The following is a 20,547-nucleotide window of genomic DNA, read 5'->3' as shown; positions in this document are numbered from 1 at the left end:
AACTCATAAGACTTATTGCCCATACATATGTGTGCTAGAATTTGCATTCTTCCTCTCCAGCGTTCCAAGATGAGATTCTTCATGTCAGAGTGCAGGGTTGGACCAATATAGTGTGTTGCCTGAGGCAACGGGCAAGTGTGGAACCAAGCCACACCCAGTCAGTGGACTCACCAATGCCCAGTGGCTAGTGCTCCCCATGGACCCACGCACTGCTGTATTTGGCCTTGAGGGCAACACAGAAAGGATTAAAAAAGCCAGGATCTGACAAGGGAGTTGCAAACATAAGAGTGTCCTACATGGAGCAACTCTCTGCCTTAATGGTGGTAGTAGTAGTAGTAATTTGTCATTGTCATTGTTATTATTTTACCCCACCCATCTGACTGGGTTGCTACTCTGGGAGGCTTCCAACATATATAAAAGCCTAATAAAACACACACTAAAAACGTCCCTAAACAGGGCTGCCTTCAGATGTCTTCTAAAGGTTACATAGTTGCTCATTTCCTTGACATCTGATGGGAGGGCGTTCTACAGGGCGGGCGCCACTACCAAGGTGGCCCTCTGCCTGATCCCCTATAGCTTCACTTCTCGCATTGAGTGAACCACCAGAAGGCCCTCAGAGCTGGACCTCAGTGTTTGGGCTGGATGATGGGGGTGGAGACGCTCCTTCAGGTATACTGGACCGAGGCCGTTTAGGGCTTTAAAGGTCAGCGCCAACACTTTGAATTATGCTCGGAAACATATTGGGAACCAATGTATGTCTCCGGCATTTGCCACTGAAGGATTTCAGGAAGCAGGCCCGTGGAAGTGCTTTTCCTGAGAGCTCTCTGAGCGACTCTCCAAAGTTTTGGGAAGAGGTCTTACAATGGGAGACTTACAAAAGACATTCCAGAGTTGCATCCTATTTCCCTTAGCTTGCAGTTCCTATTTGTTAAGCAGAAGGGCACCAGGACAACAGCACAGAGGAGGAGGAAGAAGTAGCACCTATGGTATTTATTTGAGTCAATCTCTTCAGCCCAGGAAGGTAACAAATATAAAATGCAAACAATTTTTTTCAAATAAATAAATAAATAAATAAATAAATAAATAAATAAATAAATAAATACAAATATGGTTCGCCCTGGCTTATCTTGAGCCATCAAAAGTCAGCTGTTGGATTTAAGTGTTTTATTACTGATACAGTGATATTTTCATATGTGTGTGTGCACACACACAAACAAACAAATACAAAAGAATAATATGGAAAAATTCCTTCCCCCAAGTGTCTTACACTGTAAAATTAGACAAGAGATCAAAGGAATGATAATGGAAGAATACACTAAACAAAAATATACTCCAACTTAAGATCTGAGCACACACGGATGATTTCCCAGTGTTCCGAGCGTTTAAACAGGTTTCGCTGCTGTGTGGATCTTCTGGTGCCTGGTAAGGTGCGAGATCCATCGGAAACTTTTCCCACACTGCGAGCATGAGTAGTGTTTCTCTCCTGTGTGAACTCTCTGGTGTGTGAGGAGACTTGCGTTCACGTGAAAACCTTCCCCACAGTCAGGACATTTATAAGGCTTCTCGGAGGTGTGTACTTTTTGGTGCTTGATGAGGACGGAGCTGTAGCTGAAGCTCCTCCCGCACTCGAGGCACTTGTAGGGTTTCTCGCCCGTGTGTATTCTCTGGTGAATGAGGAGGTTTGAGCTCCGGTTGAAGCACTTCCCACAGTCGGAGCACTGGTAAGGTTTTTCTCCCGCGTGCTCAATCTGGTGCCTGATGAGATCGGAGCTGTACCGGAAGTTTTTCCCACACTCAAGGCATTTATAGAGTTTCTCCCCTGTGTGGGTTCTCTGGTGGGTAATGACATGTGAGGAGTGGTTGAAGCTTTTCCCACAAGTCATACAGGTGTACGGCCTTTCGCCTGTGTGGATTCTCTGATGAGCAATGAGGTGCGAACTCTTACTGAAGCTCTTCCCACACTCTGCACATTTGTAGGGCTTCTCCCCCGTGTGGACTCTCTGATGCGCGTTGAGGGCCGAGGTCCTGTTGAAGACTTTCCCACAGTCAGGGCAAGGGTGCTGTTTCTTTGACATCCGATTTCTTTGTTGAACAGGCAGCTTTCTTGCTTCCTTGGAGTGTCCTTGGGAAGGGAAACACTTCTGTCTTTCCGATTCAGAGCACTTGTTTGCTTGTGTTTCTGGCCCCTGTTGATTTTCAGAATCATCATCTACTTGGCAACAACTCCACAGGGATATTTCTGCTGCTGCCTTATGCAGTTTCACCTGTTCAGGACTTTCCTTCTGAAAAGTCTCCTCCATTTTCTATTCAGTGGCTGAAAGAAAAGAGAATCCAGACTTGTTTTAAACTAGAACAGCATCTATCAACCAGAGCTACTAGAATATATAATTCTAACACATCCTTAGAATGAAAGAACAGGGGTATCTCTGAGCACATTCTGGGCCTAGGAATTAAATCTCAGTACTGTACCCAAGTGGTGCTGGAGGAGACTCTTGGCAGAGTCTTCTTGCAGTCCATGGGACTCTTGAGAGTCCCATGGACTGCAAGAAGATCAAACCTATCCATTCTTAAGGAAATCAGCCCTGAGTGCTCACTGGAAGGACAGATCCTGAAGCTGAGGCTCCAATACTTTGGCCACCTCATGAGAAGAGAAGACTCCCTGGAAAAGACCCTGATGCTGGGAAAGATGGAGGGCACAAGGAGAAGGGGACAACAGAGGACCAGATGGTTGGACAGTGTTCTCAAAGCTACCAACTGAGTTTGACCAAACTGTGGGAGGCAGTGGAAGACAGGATTGCCTGGCATGCTCTGGTCCATGGGCTCACGAAGAGTCGGACACGACTAAACGACTAAACACCAACAACACTGTACCAAAGCTGAATTTTGCCCACACACTCTTCATACAGAAGTTCTCTCCTGCTTTGCTTTCTTCATTTCAGCAGCCTAATTTTGGTGGGGAGAGTTATTTTGTTGCTACTGTTGCTGAACAGTGGGGTGTCAGAAACCCACCCGGATCTACTGCAAAGTACCCAGCCATCTATCTACTAACCAGATGCCTGTGCAAAACCCTTAAGTAGGACCAGACTGCACCCTTGCTCTCCCCACGAGTGATTCACCAATGTTCGATGGCAGAGCGTACTGCCTCCAACACTGGATGTGCAACATAGCCCTCTTGGCCAGTAGTAGCCACGGTGAACCTTTCTTCTCCTGGATCGCACCCCTTGCTGCAACGCCAGAGGTTGAAATGTGACCTGGATCGGCGTCAAATCGTGTTGTGCAACCTCCCCTTCTCCCCCTTGCAGACAGAGCCATTACTTCTCATTAGCAGAGAGTTCACACCCCTCTAGTCTGGCGTAGAAATAATCACAAAAGAAAACCATCTCCCTTGCTCTTCTGCGCCCCTCACCTCCGCGCGCAACGCGTGCCAATTCCATCCTTTGCCGCGTTCCTTGCAAGCGTGCGCGCATCCCCAGCACCACCCGCAACTTTCATCCCGGATCGCGCTGCCCCCCCCCCTCCGCGCTTCCTCCTGGCATCTGTCTCACTCACCCGGGATTGTTCCCGCAAGAGCCTCCTCGCACCCCCCCTCCTCCCGCCTATCCCGCTCGACAAAGGCTGGGGCGCGTCAGTTCCCACTCCGGTCGGGCGCCGAGAGGAGGGAGGAGGAGGAAGCGCAGCGCGCCCCGGCGGCTGCCTCTCTTTCTCCCGCCTGCAGGCTCCCTCGGAGGAGAAAGCGGCGCTGCAGACGGCATCGGCGTGGCCCACTCGGAGCCAGGATGTTCCTGAGCAGAGAAGGAAGAGAAGAGCAGCTTCCTCTCGGCTTGGCGGGCTTAAAGCGAGAGGCCTCTGGTGGCCGCGGCAACTTTCGGCACTGGGATTTCTCTTCACCAGCCCCCACCCCTCCGCCCCCGTCCCCATGGGTGTAGCCAAGGGGGGCAAGGAAGGGCAGGTGCCTCCCTAAATAAAGTAAATCAATACAAAATAACTAACTGAGATTTTGAGGGCCCCCCTAACATAAAGCCAGGCTACCAGGGGGTACCAACTTGAATAAAATATGGGGGGGGGGGTTGTTGCAGGTAAGCCGCGCCCCACATAATCAGTCACACGATGTGGTGCATGCATACCATTTCGATGACAACGCCATTCTCAAATATTTATTGGTGGGGCGGGATTGAAGCCGCCACGCCCCAAGGAGTTAGCTCCTATGCTGGCTACACTTATGCCTGTTCCCAGGATTTGGGGTGGGCAGAGCTCCAGGAAAATGAAATAATAATAATAATAATAATAATAATAATAATAATAATAATAATAATAATAATAATAATAAAAATAATAAAAATAATAAAAATGATGATAATAATAATAATAATAATAATAATAATAATAATAATAAAAAATGTGAGATAGTAAGTCGCAAGCTGGTAGCAAGTAAGAAAGCAGGAGGATGGCTGAGGCCACACTGAGGTTACAATATGATAATCTTCATTGTCATTGTCCCATACAGAACGAAATTGAAAATTCTACATCAGACATTCAAAAGCCAACAAGCCTGCTATCCCAGCCTGGTTAGCCCCCTAAAAACTCTGATACCCCATTTGCCCTAAAGGCCCAGCTGCCATTGTTTCCACTTACCTCTGCCAAACTCTTGGAGTATATTCTCTACCACACTTTGCCAGGTTCCCAGGCCAGGGGTTTTCTGGTGGTGGCTCCACAAATGTAGAAAACATCAAGCAGGTCTAATACTAAGCTGTTTTCAAGCTTGCTTTGGCTTCCCTTTTCTTTTTGCAATTATTTTCCAGGTTCTTGTTAGGAAAACATCCTTCAAGAAACAGATCAAAGTTCCTTTGAGCTTTAAATGGAGTTCCAGAATTTTATTTAGTGTGTGGGAGTGGCAGTCATGGCTTAATTGGTGTCAGCTGGAGGTGCAAATAAAAGGAAGTTGCTGGCTGCAACTTCATCAAGAAGAAAGCACACACACATATGCTGAGTTTATACCGTGCTGAGTTTATACTGTGCTGAAAAGGTGTAGAAAGAATGTAACTAGTTTGTATATATTTGCAATAGAAATGTTTGTGCAACCAGTCAAGCAATAAAGAAACTCTTGACTGAGGAATTTGACTATAGCTGCTGTTCTTGTCACCTGCCTCCAGGGAAATACTCCGCTATAAACGTGTGAGAAGTGGTTTTACCGAGGTGCCGCCACACAAGCAGATAGCGCAAGCCGAAGTGTGTGGGCGGGAACCTCCAATAGCTCAAGGGTGCTGTACAGAAGAAGGAAACCCAATTGTGTGAACCAAAGCTTGCTTTCCGGAAGCCATGACTGAGCCAGGGCCCAGGCTGAATGCTGTGGGAGCTATAAAGATACAGGCCAAACTTTCCTGAGCACATTCTTCCTGCCACAGAACTTTGAAAGAAACATGGAGACAGGTCCTCTATTTTTCCTGACGATGGGGCAACTGGATGGGGTGAAAGCTCTAACAGTGGCACCAAAGAGACCCTTGGAAGATTTTGCCCTGCCTGCTTCCAACTCCTGCATTCCAAATAAATAGGAGAGAATTTGTCCTTCTGTCCCATTCAGGCCAGAATTCTGGAACATCACATAATTTTCTGCTCAATAGGAAATGTAATATTAAACCAAAGGGCTTATGGTATCTGAGTGTTGCTTTATGGCCTAGTCAACACCATGTCAGGGAAGGATGAGGTGTTTATTGTCTTGCCAAAGACCACTGGCTCTTCCTTTGAGAGAAGGGAGAAGTGATTTGAACCCCAAGAATCTATTTTATTCTTGGACTTGTTCTGTTGGGTCAGAGTGGATAGCATGTTGTTGTTGTTGTTGTTTTGAATATTTGCTTTTTATTCCTGACCCAGTTCTCCTTAAATTCATAGAAATGCCATTTTTTCATGTACTACATATAAGCCAGTATTGTTCACCATTGGTATCTTTGACGTAACGTGTTCCCTGTTCAGTTAAGAGTCAGTTACGCTTTCATTTGATTAAACTGGAATCCTGTAGCTGGCTGATGGAAAAGCACCACAAATACTATGAACCAGGAAATCTTTGCAATCATCAAATGATTTTAATTGCTAAGTTTTAAGAGTCCAGTAAGTCTCCGGGATAAAAAAGAAGAGCAAGAGAAAAAAGCAGCTAAACAAACAAACAAACAAACAAACAAACAAACGGTCACATTTCATCATTTTACTCTCCCTTTTTTGTTTGTCCTCAATGTCTGGTCACAAAATAAAAAACAACGCAGGATATGACCAGATGGAAGCTCAATGATAGAGAACTCCATCTTCCAGCAAGCCGACACATGCCTTTTTTACCTTCTGCAAAAACAGTATCCTATGCATAATTTGGATTTATGAGACCCTCTACACTTTTATTCACATTGTTTCTTGCCCCCAGAGTTGTATAACATAGCAAAGAGACCTTTACTCACTTTTTTCTCTGGCCACCCTTGAGGCACAAAATGCTACCTTGGCTGCAAAATCCAGAAGGTTCTTTGCAGCCCCAGAATCTGTACTTTCTATTTGAGGGGTAAGGAAGCATAAATTCTTTTAGTCCCTGCACACACTGACTGCATCCCCAGAGATGGTCCTCTGGGCTTTCTCCATTTCACTCCTGCCCCCTGCCCTTTGATGTGTTGCGGCTGTGCTGGACACACAGGGTTGTGTCTTCTTATGCAGCACGAAGTCAAAAGTCTCTTGGCAGTATAGCAGTTCCTCCGGCGAAATGTTTTGCGCCTACAGAATACACAAGAAGTGGTGATTTTGTTGTGCAACGGATAGCAAAACCAGAATGTGCAGTGAGTTTCCGCTAGAAAACTGTAGCGTCGGATTCCTCTTTTGCACAACATTAAGCGTGCCCTTGCACTAGTGAACAGGTTAACGCTGGATGCAAATCGCAGCCACAGGTTTGGACAAATAAGTAGCCCGCTCACTTGCAACTTAGCAGCCTGGTCTTCCTCTCAGTCTCAAAGAACACATCTATGCTGCATGCCATAGGGCTGAAAAAGATGCTAGTTGCGTGAGCTTGGCCAATGCATCGCTGGTGGACCTGAGTCTGGTTGGCTATTTTTATAAGCAATGATGTCAGGAGTCCAGGTTCCCAGCTTGATAACACAATAAGCGTAGGTAATTAAAAAGGAGGATTTATTGCAAAAACAAACAGCTCCGGACGGCTCCGACAAAGCCTCCGGCATCATTACTCAAGATGACCCTTCTGAAGACTCCTTCCCGCGTCAACAGAAGATACTGAACTTACGACCTTTCCGTCTCGTTTTGCTTCCTGTCTAGCAGCCCTCCCATCTGCCAACTCCTCGGACTTAGTGAATCAGCCCCACCCTCTTCTTGTTCTGAGAGGCTGTCTCTGAATCTATTCGCTCCTATTTGTGCTTACTGTGAGCTTTAGCTGTTTTCTAGCCTCCTCTCAGCTACTGCCTTATCACCCTGCCCATCAAGGTGTGGAAGAGCTGAAGTCTGCAGCTGATGGGTCTCCCCGCCTGACTTTCACCTAAGCCTTTCTGTTCCTGGCTGCTTTCTGCAGTTGGCTGCAAACTTTCTCTTGGCGCTGGCTCGTTCCTGACAAATGATGTCACAGAATCATAAGAATGTGAGAAGAGCTGACTGGATCAGGCCAGTGGCCCATCTAGGCCAGCATCCTGTTCTCACAGTGGCCAAACAGATGGCTGTGGGAAACCGGCAAGCAGGATCTGAGCACAACAGCCACTCTCCCCTCCTCCAGTTTCCAGCAATCGCTCTTCAGAAGCAGAGGCAGAGAATAGCCATCAGAGTCAGTAGCCATTGTTTGCCTTGCCGTCCCTGAATTTGTCCAATCCTCTTTTAAGGCCATCCAAGATGGCGGCCATCACTGCAGAAGCAAATTCCATCATTTTACTAGGTTATGCTGTGTGAATAAGTACTGATTCTTCCAACACTCAAGTTACACTGGATGTGCACTAGTTCTAGTGCTATGAGAGAGAACGGGAGAAAAACTTGTATCAATGCACTTTCTCCTTCCTATGCATACTTTTATAGACATCCGTCTTCTTGTCTCTTACTCCTATTTCCCCTAAACTCAAAAGTCCCAAATGCTGCAATCATAGCATTGGAACGGACCTCAAAAGACTCTGTATTTGACCCTGCCATGCCAATAAAGGAAATCCACCTGCTATACCAGGCGTGGGAAACCTCTGGCCTTCCAGATGCTGATGAACTACAACTCCCATCTGCCCCAAGAAGCACAGCCAATGGCCAGGGATGATGGGAGTTGTAGTTCAGCAGCATCCAGAGGGCCAAAGGTTTCCCCACACACAAACACCTGGGTTGCATCATCCACGATAGGCAACCAATCAGCCTCTGCTTATAAACCTCTGAATGAACAAGTGTCTATAATATTGCCAGGTAGTCTAGAAAAAAAAGTAGGAACGTAAGTCCTTCATCCAGAGGGATCCTGTGTGAAGCCAGGGCCCTCAAAAGCAAATTCCTTCTAGCATACTGTACAACCACACTTCTGGTTTCCCTCTTATAAAAAAAAAGGTAAAGGACCCCTGACAGTTAAGTCCAGTCACAGACAACTCTGGGGTTAAGTCCAGTCACATATGACTCATCTCACTTTACAGACCGAGGGAGCTGGCGTTTTTCCGCAGACAGTTTTTCCGGGTCATATGGCCAGCATGACTAAGCCGCTTCTGGCGCAACAGAGCGCCGAAACCAGAGCAGCACACGGAAATGCCGTTTACCTTCCTGCCGGAGCGGTACCTATTTATCTACTTGCACGTTTTTGCTTTCGAACTGCTAGGTTGGCAGGCGCAGGGACCGAGCAACGGGAGCTCACCCCGTCGTGGGGATTCGAACCACCAACCTTCTGATCGGCAAGCCCAAGAGGATCAGTGGTTTAGACCACAGCGCCATTGACTATTAATATTATTTATTACCATTCTTGCCCCAAAAGTCTCAAAGCAACTTGACAGTGTAACTTTATAATAGTAGGATTTGGCAACACAGTATTTCCTCACTCTGGGCATTTGTAAGCTTTCTCCTATTGTATGTGAAACTTTTCTTATCAAAAGGGTTCCTGCTCCGCCATGGCTTCTCTGACATAAATCAAGGCTTGCACATTGGAAGAGGGGAAACCCTGCAGAAGGAACAGCAAAGAAGGTCTGACAGAACAAGTTCTCTTCCACAGCATACTTTCCAGAAGGGCAGTGAAATGGTCTAATTTTGCCATTCTAGGGATTCTTTGCAGCTTAGCCTTTAAACTTGCATTAAAAAAATGTTCCTAGAATTTGTGCTTTGGCTGGACTCCTCCAGAGCGTACAATCTTTGACGCACAACGGTGCATGAGTATCGCTTTAAACCTTTCCAGCAATTTGTGGTTTCTTGGCTGCGTGGCTTCTAAACCGGAACGTGGTTTCGATCAAATCTCAAGCAGGCGACTGACTCCTCCTCTTCCTGCAAGATGTCTTGCTCTGTGGAAAAGCTCCGTGGCTTACGTGGTCTCTCGCCCCCACCCCATTTTGCAGGTCTTGGAACGTGATTTCTTAAATCTCTTCAACAGCATCCAAGTTTTTATGTGAAAGCACAGGCCTTTCACTCCAAAAAAAGCTCTCCGCCTTCCTTACACTTGCCACATTGTCACCTGCAAGGCCAAAACGAGAACAACCACAAATGACTCGAGCCTTTGGGGGCTGAGAAAGGACAGCATGCTAGCCGAGTAAAAAAACCACTTGCTTTTTATAAAATGATACCATTCAGGTTCAAATTCAAAATACAATAGGTATCATTTCCCATAAGGCATATGACTGAACTCTATCATTCCAGAATATTATCACCCCGTATTATAATATAATAATAAATCCCCCACTCTTTCCTTAATCCACAAAGGTTAGGAATGTGCTTTAAATATTTTTATTATTTTAGAGCGGGATTCAACTACAGGGGTACCTTGGGTTAAGTACTTAATTTGTTCCGGAGGTCTGTTCTTAACCTGAAACTGTTCTTAACCTGAAGCACCACTTTTAGCTAATGGGGCCTCCTGCTGCCGCTGCGCCACCGCCACACAATTTCTGTTCTCATCCTGAAGCAAAGTTCTTAACTTGAGGTACTATTTCTGGGTTAGCGGAGTCTGTAACCTGAAGCGTATGTAACCTGAAGCGTATGTAACCCGAGGTACCACTGTAATGAGTCGTGCTAGTGAAAGCCCACACAAGGGCTTCTGCCAGCACAACAGGGCGATCTCTGCCTCCCCTCAGGCAGCCCCAAATTGTCTCTGGGGGAGTGTTAAAGAACCCCAAGAATGTGCAGGAGAAGAACAGATGAGATCATTTCATCTATCAAGCTGAACCCATTAGTTATGTATTGCATTTATTTCTCCCTCACTTCAATTATAAAAGGATACAGACAACAACATTTAAAAGAACATCAGAAACATAAAATAACATTACTAAAAGTGCTCATCCTGAAACAACATAAAAAGGGGTAGCTCCTGCTCCACTCTGCTAAAAGATGATCACCGACAGAGGCTGGGGTATCCACAAATCACATGATACTCAACTGAGAGCCAAATGCGAGGATAAACAGGAACGTCTTTACCTAGCACCTAAAAGCTGTTAACAGTGGCAGATGCATCTCTCTGGCAAGAGCATTCCACAGGTGGGGAGCCACCACTGAAAAGGCCTGTTCTCGTGATGCCACAATCTGCCCCTCCCGCAAGGGGGGCACTCGTAGAAGGGGTCTCAGATGATGAACACAAGGCTTATGCAGGGAGACTCAGTCCCAGAGGGACTGGGCATCCCGTAAACTGGGATCCTCTTCAAGCAATTAAACTGAAACTAACATACATGTTGTCATAGCTTCAAGACAAATACCTTTTAGTGATACTGAAAGAAGCGTGAGATAGCATTGGCATATCAAATAAAGTCGTACCTTGGATCCCAAACACCTTGGTACTTGGATGTTTTGGCTCCCGAACGCCGCAAACCCAGAAGTGAATGTTTCGGTTTGTGAACGTTCTTTGGAAGCCGAACTTCTGACGCAGCTTCTGATTGGCTGCAGAAGCTTCCTGCAGCCAATCGGAAGCCGCACCTTGGTTTCTGAATGCTTTGGAAGTCGAATGTTTAGTCAGAATCTCCTTTCTTGCAACTTGAAGCCACTGGTTCGAGTCCTACCCTCCAGAGCGGAAGAAAACAAGCATGCTCCCTCCTCCATGTGACAGCCCTTACGATAGTTGAAGATGGCTATCATATCTCCTCTCAGTCTCCTCCTTTCCAGGCTAAACATTCCCAGCTCCTTTAAGAGCTCCTCTTAGTTTCCAGACCTTTGATCATCTTGGTCACCCTCCTCTGTTCACGTTCCAGCTTTTCAACATCCTTCTTAAATTGTGGTGCCCAGAATTGGACACAGTATTCCAAATGTGGTCTGACTAAGGCAGAATAGAGTGGTACTATGACTTCCCTTGATCTGGACACTATACAGATCAGTCTATATAATAATAATAACTTATTATTTGTACCCCGCCCATCTGTCTGGGTTTCCCCAGCCACTCTGGGTGGCTTCCAACAAAGATTAAAAATACATTAAAATGTCACACATAAAAAACTTTCCTGAACAGGGTTGCCTTCAGATGTCTTCTAAATGTCAGGTAGCTGTTTATCTCTTTGACATCTGATGGGAGGGCGTTCCAGAATAGCATTAGCTTTTCTTGCTGCTGCATCACACTGTTGACTCGTGTTAAGCTTGTGGTCCACCAAGACTCCGAAATCCGTCTCACATGTACTGCTAGTAAGCCAGGTGTCCCTCATATTATATTTGTGCAACTGGTTCTTCCTGCCTAAGTGAAGAACCTTACATTTGTCCCTACTCAAATTCATCATCATCATTTTATTTTTTATATGCCACCCATCCGACTGGGTTGCCCCAGCCACCCTTACTAGGCCCTTAGGTTTTCCCCCACCCCATATCTGGCCTTGCCTCCTGGGGGCTCCTCAGCTAATGGAGAAGGAAAGAAGGCATTGGAAAGGTACTCTAAAACCTCAACATCCTCAACAGCTTCGAGTATCCAATAAGCACTCTGATGCAAATGGGTTGAAATCTTTTCCTACAGCTGAAGCACTGATAGACAAGGTTCTCTCTCTCAGAGTGTGTGAGTGTTTGGATTTGATATCCCGCTTTATCACTACCCAAAGGAGTCTCAAAGCGGCTCACATTCTCCTTTCCCTTCCTCCCCCACAACAAACACTCTGTGAGGTGAGTGGGGCTGAGAGACTTCAAAGAAGTGTGACTAGCGCAAGGTCACCCAGCAGCTGCATGTGGAGGAACAGGGATGCGAACCCGGCTCCCCAGATTACGAGTCTACCGCTCTTAACCATTACACCACACTGGCTGTGTGTGTGTGTGTGTGTGTGTGTGTACACCCTACTTGCATTTAAAAGAAAATACTGGACCAAGGAGCCAAGTGATGTGGAATTCTTAAGAACTCTGGCAGGAAACCCACTCAGGCCCTATCTCTGGTCCCGCCCCCTTTTGCCCCATTGCTTTCAATCCCACCTTCGCTACCTTAAGGGCTAGAAACTTACTTTTTGTTTAAAAGGAAAGCCAAGGCTCTCAGGGGTCTCCGTCCCATCCCCAATGCTCATCTCTGCGCCCACGTGGTACGAGGGGAGGATGGCAAAATACACCCGGCTCGGATCGCAGGAGGAGCTCTCCCTGGGATGAAGCCTCTGGTGCCTAATAAAGGTCAACTGGTGGTGAAAGCTTTTGCCGCAGTCGAGACACTTGTAAGGTTTGTCCGCCGAGTGAGTTTTCTGGTGCTTGCTCAGGTCTGAGCGGTCCCGGAAGCTCTTGTGGCAGGTGCTGCATTCGAAGGGCTTCTCTCCTGTGTGGATCCGCTCGTGAGTGACCAGGTGGGACTCGTACCGGAACCTCTTCCCGCACATGAAGCAGAGGTGCCGCCTCTCTGAGCGGAGGAACCGCTCACACACATGAGAGGCGGCACTCCCGTCCTCCGCCGATTCCCTTCCCCTCGCCGCCGGCCGTTTCCACTGCCCCCTGGAGAAGCCGGGCCTCGCCTTAGAGGCCTCTTTCCTTCGGGGATCCAGTATCTGCAGCCTTCCCAGTAACGTCCGAGAAAGTCTCTCGTGGGATGAGGGGTCCTCTTCCTTACACTCCATAGGAACAGCACCATCACAGGCTGGAACAGAAGTCACAGGGTCACAAAAGAAATGACAGCCACGATTATTCTCCCCTTGACTTTATACCCAGGCCCTTCCTCCCCAAGGAACCCAGAATGGCAAACAGATACGCAAATTTAAAAACAAAAGCAAGGACATTCTAAAACAGATTAACACAGTCCAAAAGCAATTACCGTTACAACACCTTAAAAGCAGTTTAGGTAAAGGTAAAGGGACCCCTGACCATTAGGTCCAGTCGTGACCGACTGGGGTTGGGGCGCTCATCTCGCTTTACTGGCCGAGGGAGCCGGCGTACAGCTTCCGGGTCATGTGGCCAGCATGACTAAGCTGCTTCTGGCAAACCAGAGCAGCGCATGGAAACGCCATTTACCTTCCCGCCGGAGTGGTACCTATTTATCTACTTGCACTTTGACGTGCTTTGAACTGCTAGGTTGGCAAGAGCAGGGACTGAGCAATGGGAGCTCACCCCGTCGCAGGGATTCGAACCGCTGACCTTCTGATCAGCAAGTCCTAGGCTCTGTGGTTTAACCCACAGCGCCACCCGTGTCCCTAAAAGCAGTTTAAAGTGTGCTAAAAAGCAATTACATTTAAAAACATGCCTGCTGCTCTGTATTTCCCTCGCAGAGTTACAACTCCTAGAGTGGCTTAACAGTCTTGACCGTCCTCCTTCCAAGGGAACTCTGGGAATTGTAATACCGGCGAGGCGAATAGGGAGTCTCCTGACAACTCTCAGCACTAGGGCTGGGAGATATATTGTCCAAGAACGGATTGAAGTCCATATCGTGATTTTGGTTTCATTGTTTTATGGCAAATCGTATTGTGTGCTAGAGCTGAGCGATGTCTGTCTTTCAATATCATGTTATATCACCAGCTAAACATGGTGATATACCAATATATGGGACCTATAGAAAAATGGCAACTTAAGCTGACAGAATATGTGCAGCTTGCAGACTTAACATACAGAATAAGAGAACAACATACGTTTAGAGAAGAGTGGAAAATGTTTATCGAATATATGTGGGGAAGTTGTGTACACTTGAAAATGTTGGCAGCATTAAGATAAATTCATTTTGATGGATGTAATAATGGAATAGGTAGGGAATGGTTTAGTTTATGTAAAAGATGCAGGGATTTATGATATGCAAAATGAACCATGGAAAGAGAAGAAGGGACTTTAAATTGTGCTCTTATATCCAATTTCCCTTTCTGCATATACTGTAATCTTTTATTGTTGCTATGGCCATTGGCTAATGCGAATAAAGTTTTATCAGGCGGATGCCAACAAAACTGCTCTAAATGTGTAGTGCAGACAGGGCCTAAGAGTGAAGGGGGAAAGACAGGGAGTTATGTAGAGCAGAGAATCTCCTTCAGAAGCCCCCAGTTCTTCAGCTAGCAGGGTCTTCTGCTGGCTCTCTCGGTTCCCTCACCTCTACAGATGCTTCCTGGACTCTCCCTCTGCTCCTCATCCTGATGGTCCGAGGGCAAAGGCGCCACGCCCGGCTCTAGGCCGCAGAGAGTACCGGGATTAGGAATCTGAAATCCTGGCACAAAGCAGGGAAAGATAACAAGATGAAATGAGCAGTTCTTATAGAGGGGCCAGATTTCTGCTAGGCTAGATTTCCCTTGATGCTGCTCCCAGATGGATGACTCCTAGCACCACACAACCATTGCTCCCCCGCTGAAAGCCACAAAATTAAGCGGCAAAGTAAGTTCACCCTGCTGTGTTATGCTCACATCAGTGGACATGACACAGCTACTGCTGCTGCAGCTGGAAAAGGGAAAGGTAAACTTACTCAGAGCACCTGAGTGGCCTTTTTGAAAAACTAAAACCAAATGCAATCCTAAACAACCACCACCACCAAATATTTATTTTGTGCCGAGTGCTGATTCATTTAAGTATGGCTCCCCATTCAATATCTGGCTCAGGTGTACAGAAACCTTTTAATTAAGAAAATGCACGTCACTAAATGGCCGGTGACCCAAAAGGGTGTTTAAAAATAATACAAAGCTACTAATATTGTGTTATATTGCATTTGTGGCTTAGGGCCCTCATATTTAAGGGACCGCCTCTCCTTGTATGCCCCGCAGAGGACCTTAAGGTCCATGAATAATCCTAGTTTAGAGGTCCCGGTCCCTAAGGAAGTCAGATTATCCTCCACCAGGGCCAGGGCCTTCTCAGTGATGGCTCCGACCTGGTGGAATGCTCTGTCCCATGAGACCAGGGCCCTGCAGGATTTAACTTCCTTCCGCAGGGCCTGTAAGACAGAACTATTCCGCCTGCCTTTCAACATGAACTTAGCCTGATCTTTTATTCCCCTTCCTTCCCTCCCCCTCCCCTCCCACTTTTATGAAGATTACCCGCTCTGGGATCCCACAGCTAATTCTCCCCTGGTCTCCTCGCTGGCCCAAATAGGACTAATTTAGCCCGCTAGCCCTGGTGATCATCTAATGTTTATTGGATGGATTTCCCCCCTAAATTGATTTTTGAATTCTGAATTTATTGTTATTCATGTTTCATACTGTATTTTATGCTGTTTTTTTGTTGCATCAATTAAGTGTTTTAAATTTGTTGTTAGCCGCCCTGAGCCTGGTTTTCTGAACCGGGAAGGGCGGGGTATAAATAAAAACTTATTATTATTAATTTATTATTATAGCAGGACTTTAGGAAGCTACCTTGAGTCAGACCACTGGCCCATCTAGGTTAGTACTGCCTGCACTGACTAGCAGCTGCTCCCCAGTCTGGAGAGGCCAGGGATTGAGCGTGAGGCCTTCTGCATCCTCTACCGCCGAGATACAGATCTTCATTATTTCATTATACATTATGTAATAAAACTATTATGGTCAACAACATTTACATCTTTTAATCCAGCAGTTCCCAAACTCGCCCCCCCCCGCTCCAAAATGGCTGGTGGTCTTGGTAGACCACTTTGTGATTTTTCTTCCCATCACAGCCATTGTTAGATTAGCTTTTCAATCGGCTTTTCTTTTCTTTTTTGCTTCATTTATTTTTTACATACTGTATTTCACTGTACAGTCGTACCTCGGATCCCGAACGCCTTGCGAGTCGAACATTTTGGCTCCCGAACGCCACAAACCCGGAAGTGAGTGTTCCGGTTTGCGAACGTTCTTTGGAACCCGAACATCCGACGCAGCTTCCGATTGGTTGCAGGGGCTTCCGATTGGCTGCAGCGGCTTCCTGCAGCCAATCGGAAGCCGCGCCTTGGTTTCCGAACATTCTGGAAGCTGAACGGATTGACACTGGCATCCCACAAAACTCAGACTGTAACACAAGGGTAGCACAAGGCAAAAAGAAAGAATGAAGAGGCAATGGAAAGCCATAGAGCTTGCACGTCCCGTCCCCACAAGCAGTGGGGGTGGAAGAGGCAAGGTGCTGGAAGTGAGAAAGGCACATGAAGGGTGAAGAGGCAACACATATACAGTGGTACCTCGGTTTATGAACTTAATCCATTCCGGAAGTCTGTTCTTAAACCGAAACCATTCTTGAAATGAGGCGCACTTTCCCTAACGAGGCCTCCCGCTGCGGTGCCCTTCCACCGTTCGGCTTCCGTTCTTAGACCAAGGTAAAGTTCACAAACCGGGACACTACTTCCAGTTTTGCGAAGTTCGTAAACCGAATCGTTCGCAAACAGGACTGTTCTTAAACCGAGGTACCACTGTACTGGGCCTCCCAGTTTATGCACCCTATGCCCATAAGGATCAGAGGCGGCAATGCGCTAAGCATATCCCACAGCGTGCGCACTTAGCGCTCCCTTGGAGCAAAGTGGTACGACCCAGAAACAAACACAGATGAATACAGAATTTCCTCACTGGCGTGGAGGTTCCTGTGTCCAATAAGCTGAAAGCTGTGGCAAAACCCTTCTCCGCAGTCGGGACACATATAGTTTTCTTCCGTTGCACGGCCCGGTACGTGCACGACAAGATGGGAGCTCTCTTGGGTGTTTTTCTCACAGTCGGGGCATTTATGGGATCTTCCCACCGCGGGGGACGTCTGGCTGGCAACGGAGACTAAAGTGCCGCTGATGATTTTCCCGCATTCCAGGCAACTCCGGCAGGCCTTTGCTTTCTCCTCCTCGTGGCCCCTCACGTGTTTCACGAGACCCGTCCGGTAGCGAAAGCTTTTCCCACACTGGTTGCAGTGAAAGGGCGTTTCTCCTGTGTGGATTCTCCTGTGTGTATTAACATCTGTGCTCTGGCGGAAGCTCTTCCCACACTCCGGGCATTTGTAAGGCTTTTCGCCCGTGTGGAGCCGTTTATGTCGGACAAGGTGAGAGTTCCGTTTAAAATTCCTCCCGCACTCTGGGCACGGGTACTCCTTCCTTATACCCGATGTCCTTGGCTGTGGCGGTGCTTCCATGAAAAACCTTCTGCCCCAGAAGGAAGAGTCCTATTTTTATCTCCTAGAAACCGTCTCCAGCTTTTCCTAAAAAAGTGGGGATAACACCGGATTTAGGTTTGATGAGGCCCTAAGCTACTGAAGGGAATGGGGCCCTTTATATATCCAGCTGTCCTTTGTCAACAACAAACTGTTGCTGTTTTTTGTGTTGAATATATGCTATGTGGTAATTTATGGACTTAATAGGTATCTAAAGCCATTTCCACATTACAAAATATGTATTTGATCAAAGTAATTGTTGAACTGAAATACAATTAAGAAGAAGTATATTAATAGTGAAATTTTTTTGAGCGGGGAGGGCCAAGAGAGTAGGGCCCTAAGCTATAGCTTGTTTATCTTATACATAAATCCGGTGCTGCTCTGGCTGCAAAACAGTCAAAAATTACCACAGGAATTCCGAGGAAAACCTCACAATATGAAACGTCGAAACCTCCAAACTCGAGTGGAAAGCCACCTGAGGTGAGGTGGAAGGTAGGCGGTCCATTTTGAGATAACAGGTCTCTTCATCGGCGGGATGAAATTTTGATGGACGGGTCAAGTTTACAGGCCGCAGTAGATGCATTTGCTGACACAAAGGATGACTTGGTTCATAGATCTGTAGAGCTGTAAGGGACCCCAAGGGTCAAGCATGCACCGAAGTGGCGTCCAGCCCACAAAAACTGCTCCTGAAATGAGTTTGCTTTCCTTTAAGGTGCCACAGGAGGACGTTCTGTCATTGCTTTGGCCCAAGAAGAAAGCCACACACTTTTTTCAATACTCACAAAAGTGTTTTCATGGGTTTCCATGGCTAGGAAAAGTAAAACAAAACAAAGAGAGATATGGTCATTCTTGTACCTGAGGTTTTATATCTCCTAATTTTATACATTTTTGTTTGTTGGTTTGTTCTGGAAGACACTCTTTCCAAATTACTTTCACAGGGCTGGTATTCTGGCCTATCAGTTTCCCTGAGATTTCTCTTAATCTGCACTGTTAACATCCCCCTTTGCAACAGGAGTGCGGGGGGGGGGGGAATTGGACTGTTTCAACTCAAATGGGCGGGGTAGAAATATAATAAATAATAATAATAATAATAATAATAATAATAATAATAATAATCTGATTGTAATAATAATATTAAGCTGGTTGCAATTGTTGTTGTTACAATCAGCTTAGTGTTTTAAAAGAATCTCTAAGCAGCGTACAATATAAAGTAAAGGTAAAGGGACCCCTGACCATTAGGTCCAGTCTTAGCCGACTCTGGGGTTGCGGCACTCATCTCGCTTTATTGGCCAAGGGAGCCGGCGCATAGCTTCCGAGTCATGTGGCCAGCATGACTAAGCTGCTTCTGGCAAACCAGAGCAGCGCACGGAAACACCGTTTACCTTCCCGCCGGAGTGGTACCTATTTATCTCCTTGCACTTTGACATGCTTTCAAACTGCTAGGTTGGCAGGAGCAGGGACCAAGCAACGGGAGCTCACCCCGTCACGGGGATTCGAACCACCGACCTTCTGATCGGCAAGTCCTAGGCTCTGTGTGTGGTTTAACCCACAGCGTCACCCGCATCCCATAGCGTACAATATAAAAGCTATCAATACACAGACATGTCCCTGTTGCTGTGGATTTTGCGCAGCCCCTCACACTGAACTGGGGAAGGGCCATATCCCAGTTCACCTTAGCTTCACGTGCAAAAGTTCACAGATTCAATCCAGGTAGGGCTGAGAACAGCCACTGCCTGAAACCCCCAGTGAACAGCTCTCACACATCTGATTTGAACCAACCCACAGTTTGGGGACTGCAGGCTTGCTGTCAGGAGCAGATCATCCTATAGAAGACACCCCCAAACTCGGCCCTCCAGCTGTTTTGAGACTACAACTCCCATTATCCCTCACTAACAGGGCCAGTGGTCAGGGATGCTGGGAACTGTAATCCCAAAACAGCTGAAGGGCCGAGTTTGGGGATGCCTGTCCTATAGCTTCCTTCATGAGGTCCTCCAGAGAAGTCAGAAGATCCTCCACAGACCTGCACGTGGCCCCTTCAGCGGTGGACAACCTGTGGCTGCCCAGATATCGCTGGACTCCCATGTTCTCTCAACCCCAGGCAGCAAGGCCAGCCAGTGGTCAGAGACGATGGGAGCAGGATCTGGAAGATCACAGGATCCTCACTCACGGTCCAAGTGCAGTCTCTCCGGGGACAACAGGAGGGTAAAATAAGTACATAAAGAGAAGTTCCACAGACATTGCTTGGCACTCATCCTCACTGCTGCAGCAGCTGCAATTTAGCAGACACCCCATGGCCTCAAGAACCCCAGGACACATGGGCGCAGCCAGGATTTTTGTTGCGGGGGGGGGAGGGGCAGGCCTTTTGTTTGGGGCAGCAGAACCGACGTGATTGGTCAGTTAGTTAAGTATTTCTATTGTTTTCTTGATGTGGGGCAGGCAAGACAGGACACTATTCATCACTCCAAAAGACAGTGCTGGTGCTGGCTCACATTTCCCCCGTGAGTGTAGCTTCTTGGTTTGGGGGGGGGAGGTTCCGTCCCCAGTGACAGGCACCTCATCTGGAGGGGAGGAGAGACCACTAGGCACCACCACCACCTTCTCCTCCCAGGGCAGCAGCAATAACCGCCCGTACAGGCCTCTCGGGCCCCACCCAGGACCCCTAGCCGACGGTGGTGGTTGTGCGTAAAAGGGGACTTTGCGCTCCGGATCAACTTTGCCACCAGGAACCAACCCCCGCCCTTTCCCCTGCTCACCCGATCAGGCGCTCGGAGGGGTGGGCTTAGAATCTTCCGCCACCCCCGGGATCGATCCAAGCCGGATGCGTGGGTGGGGGAGCCGCAGTCGCCACTCGGGTCGGGCTCTCCGCGGCCCGCGCGCGCACACAGCCACACAGGAAGCGAGGCTCAAGGTCTATCGCCAGCGCTCGACCACGTGGGGGAAGCGAGGGGAGGGCCGAGCCGGGGC

The 20,547-nt window shown here is 47.4% G+C and overlaps 2 protein-coding genes across 3 annotated transcripts; both read right to left on the bottom strand.

Moving 5' to 3' along the window:
- Positions 1-1,149: 1,149 nt before the first annotated feature.
- Positions 1,150-3,805, bottom strand: LOC128408944 (zinc finger protein 239-like). The gene is made up of 2 exons (XM_053379028.1): positions 3,550-3,805; positions 1,150-2,314 (listed from the first exon to the last, which is right to left on the bottom strand). Exon 2 carries the CDS (start codon positions 2,298-2,300, stop codon positions 1,383-1,385), a length of 918 nt encoding a protein of 305 aa, XP_053235003.1. The 5' UTR covers positions 2,301-2,314; positions 3,550-3,805; the 3' UTR covers positions 1,150-1,382.
- Positions 3,806-6,055: 2,250 nt separating this feature from the next.
- LOC128408909 (zinc finger protein 501-like) lies at positions 6,056-20,502 on the bottom strand. 2 transcript variants are annotated; one of them, XM_053378959.1, is made up of 5 exons: positions 20,337-20,502; positions 17,019-18,391; positions 14,618-14,731; positions 12,576-13,189; positions 6,056-6,744 (listed from the first exon to the last, which is right to left on the bottom strand). In XM_053378959.1, the coding sequence occupies exons 2-5, from the start codon at positions 17,563-17,565 to the stop codon at positions 6,559-6,561; spliced, it is 1,461 nt and encodes a 486-aa protein (XP_053234934.1). In that variant the 5' UTR covers positions 17,566-18,391; positions 20,337-20,502; the 3' UTR covers positions 6,056-6,558. The 2 variants fall into 2 exon arrangements, with proteins under 2 accessions (XP_053234934.1, XP_053234935.1); XM_053378960.1 differs by lacking the exon at positions 6,056-6,744 and adding an exon at positions 7,136-9,640 and having other exon boundaries at positions 20,337-20,501.
- Positions 20,503-20,547: the final 45 nt, after the last annotated feature.

The sequence above is a fragment of the Podarcis raffonei genome, chromosome 2, assembly GCF_027172205.1.
Source record: "Podarcis raffonei isolate rPodRaf1 chromosome 2, rPodRaf1.pri, whole genome shotgun sequence".
Lineage (NCBI taxonomy): Eukaryota > Metazoa > Chordata > Lepidosauria > Squamata > Lacertidae > Podarcis > Podarcis raffonei.
This window is presented reverse-complemented; position numbering and strand designations above follow the sequence as displayed.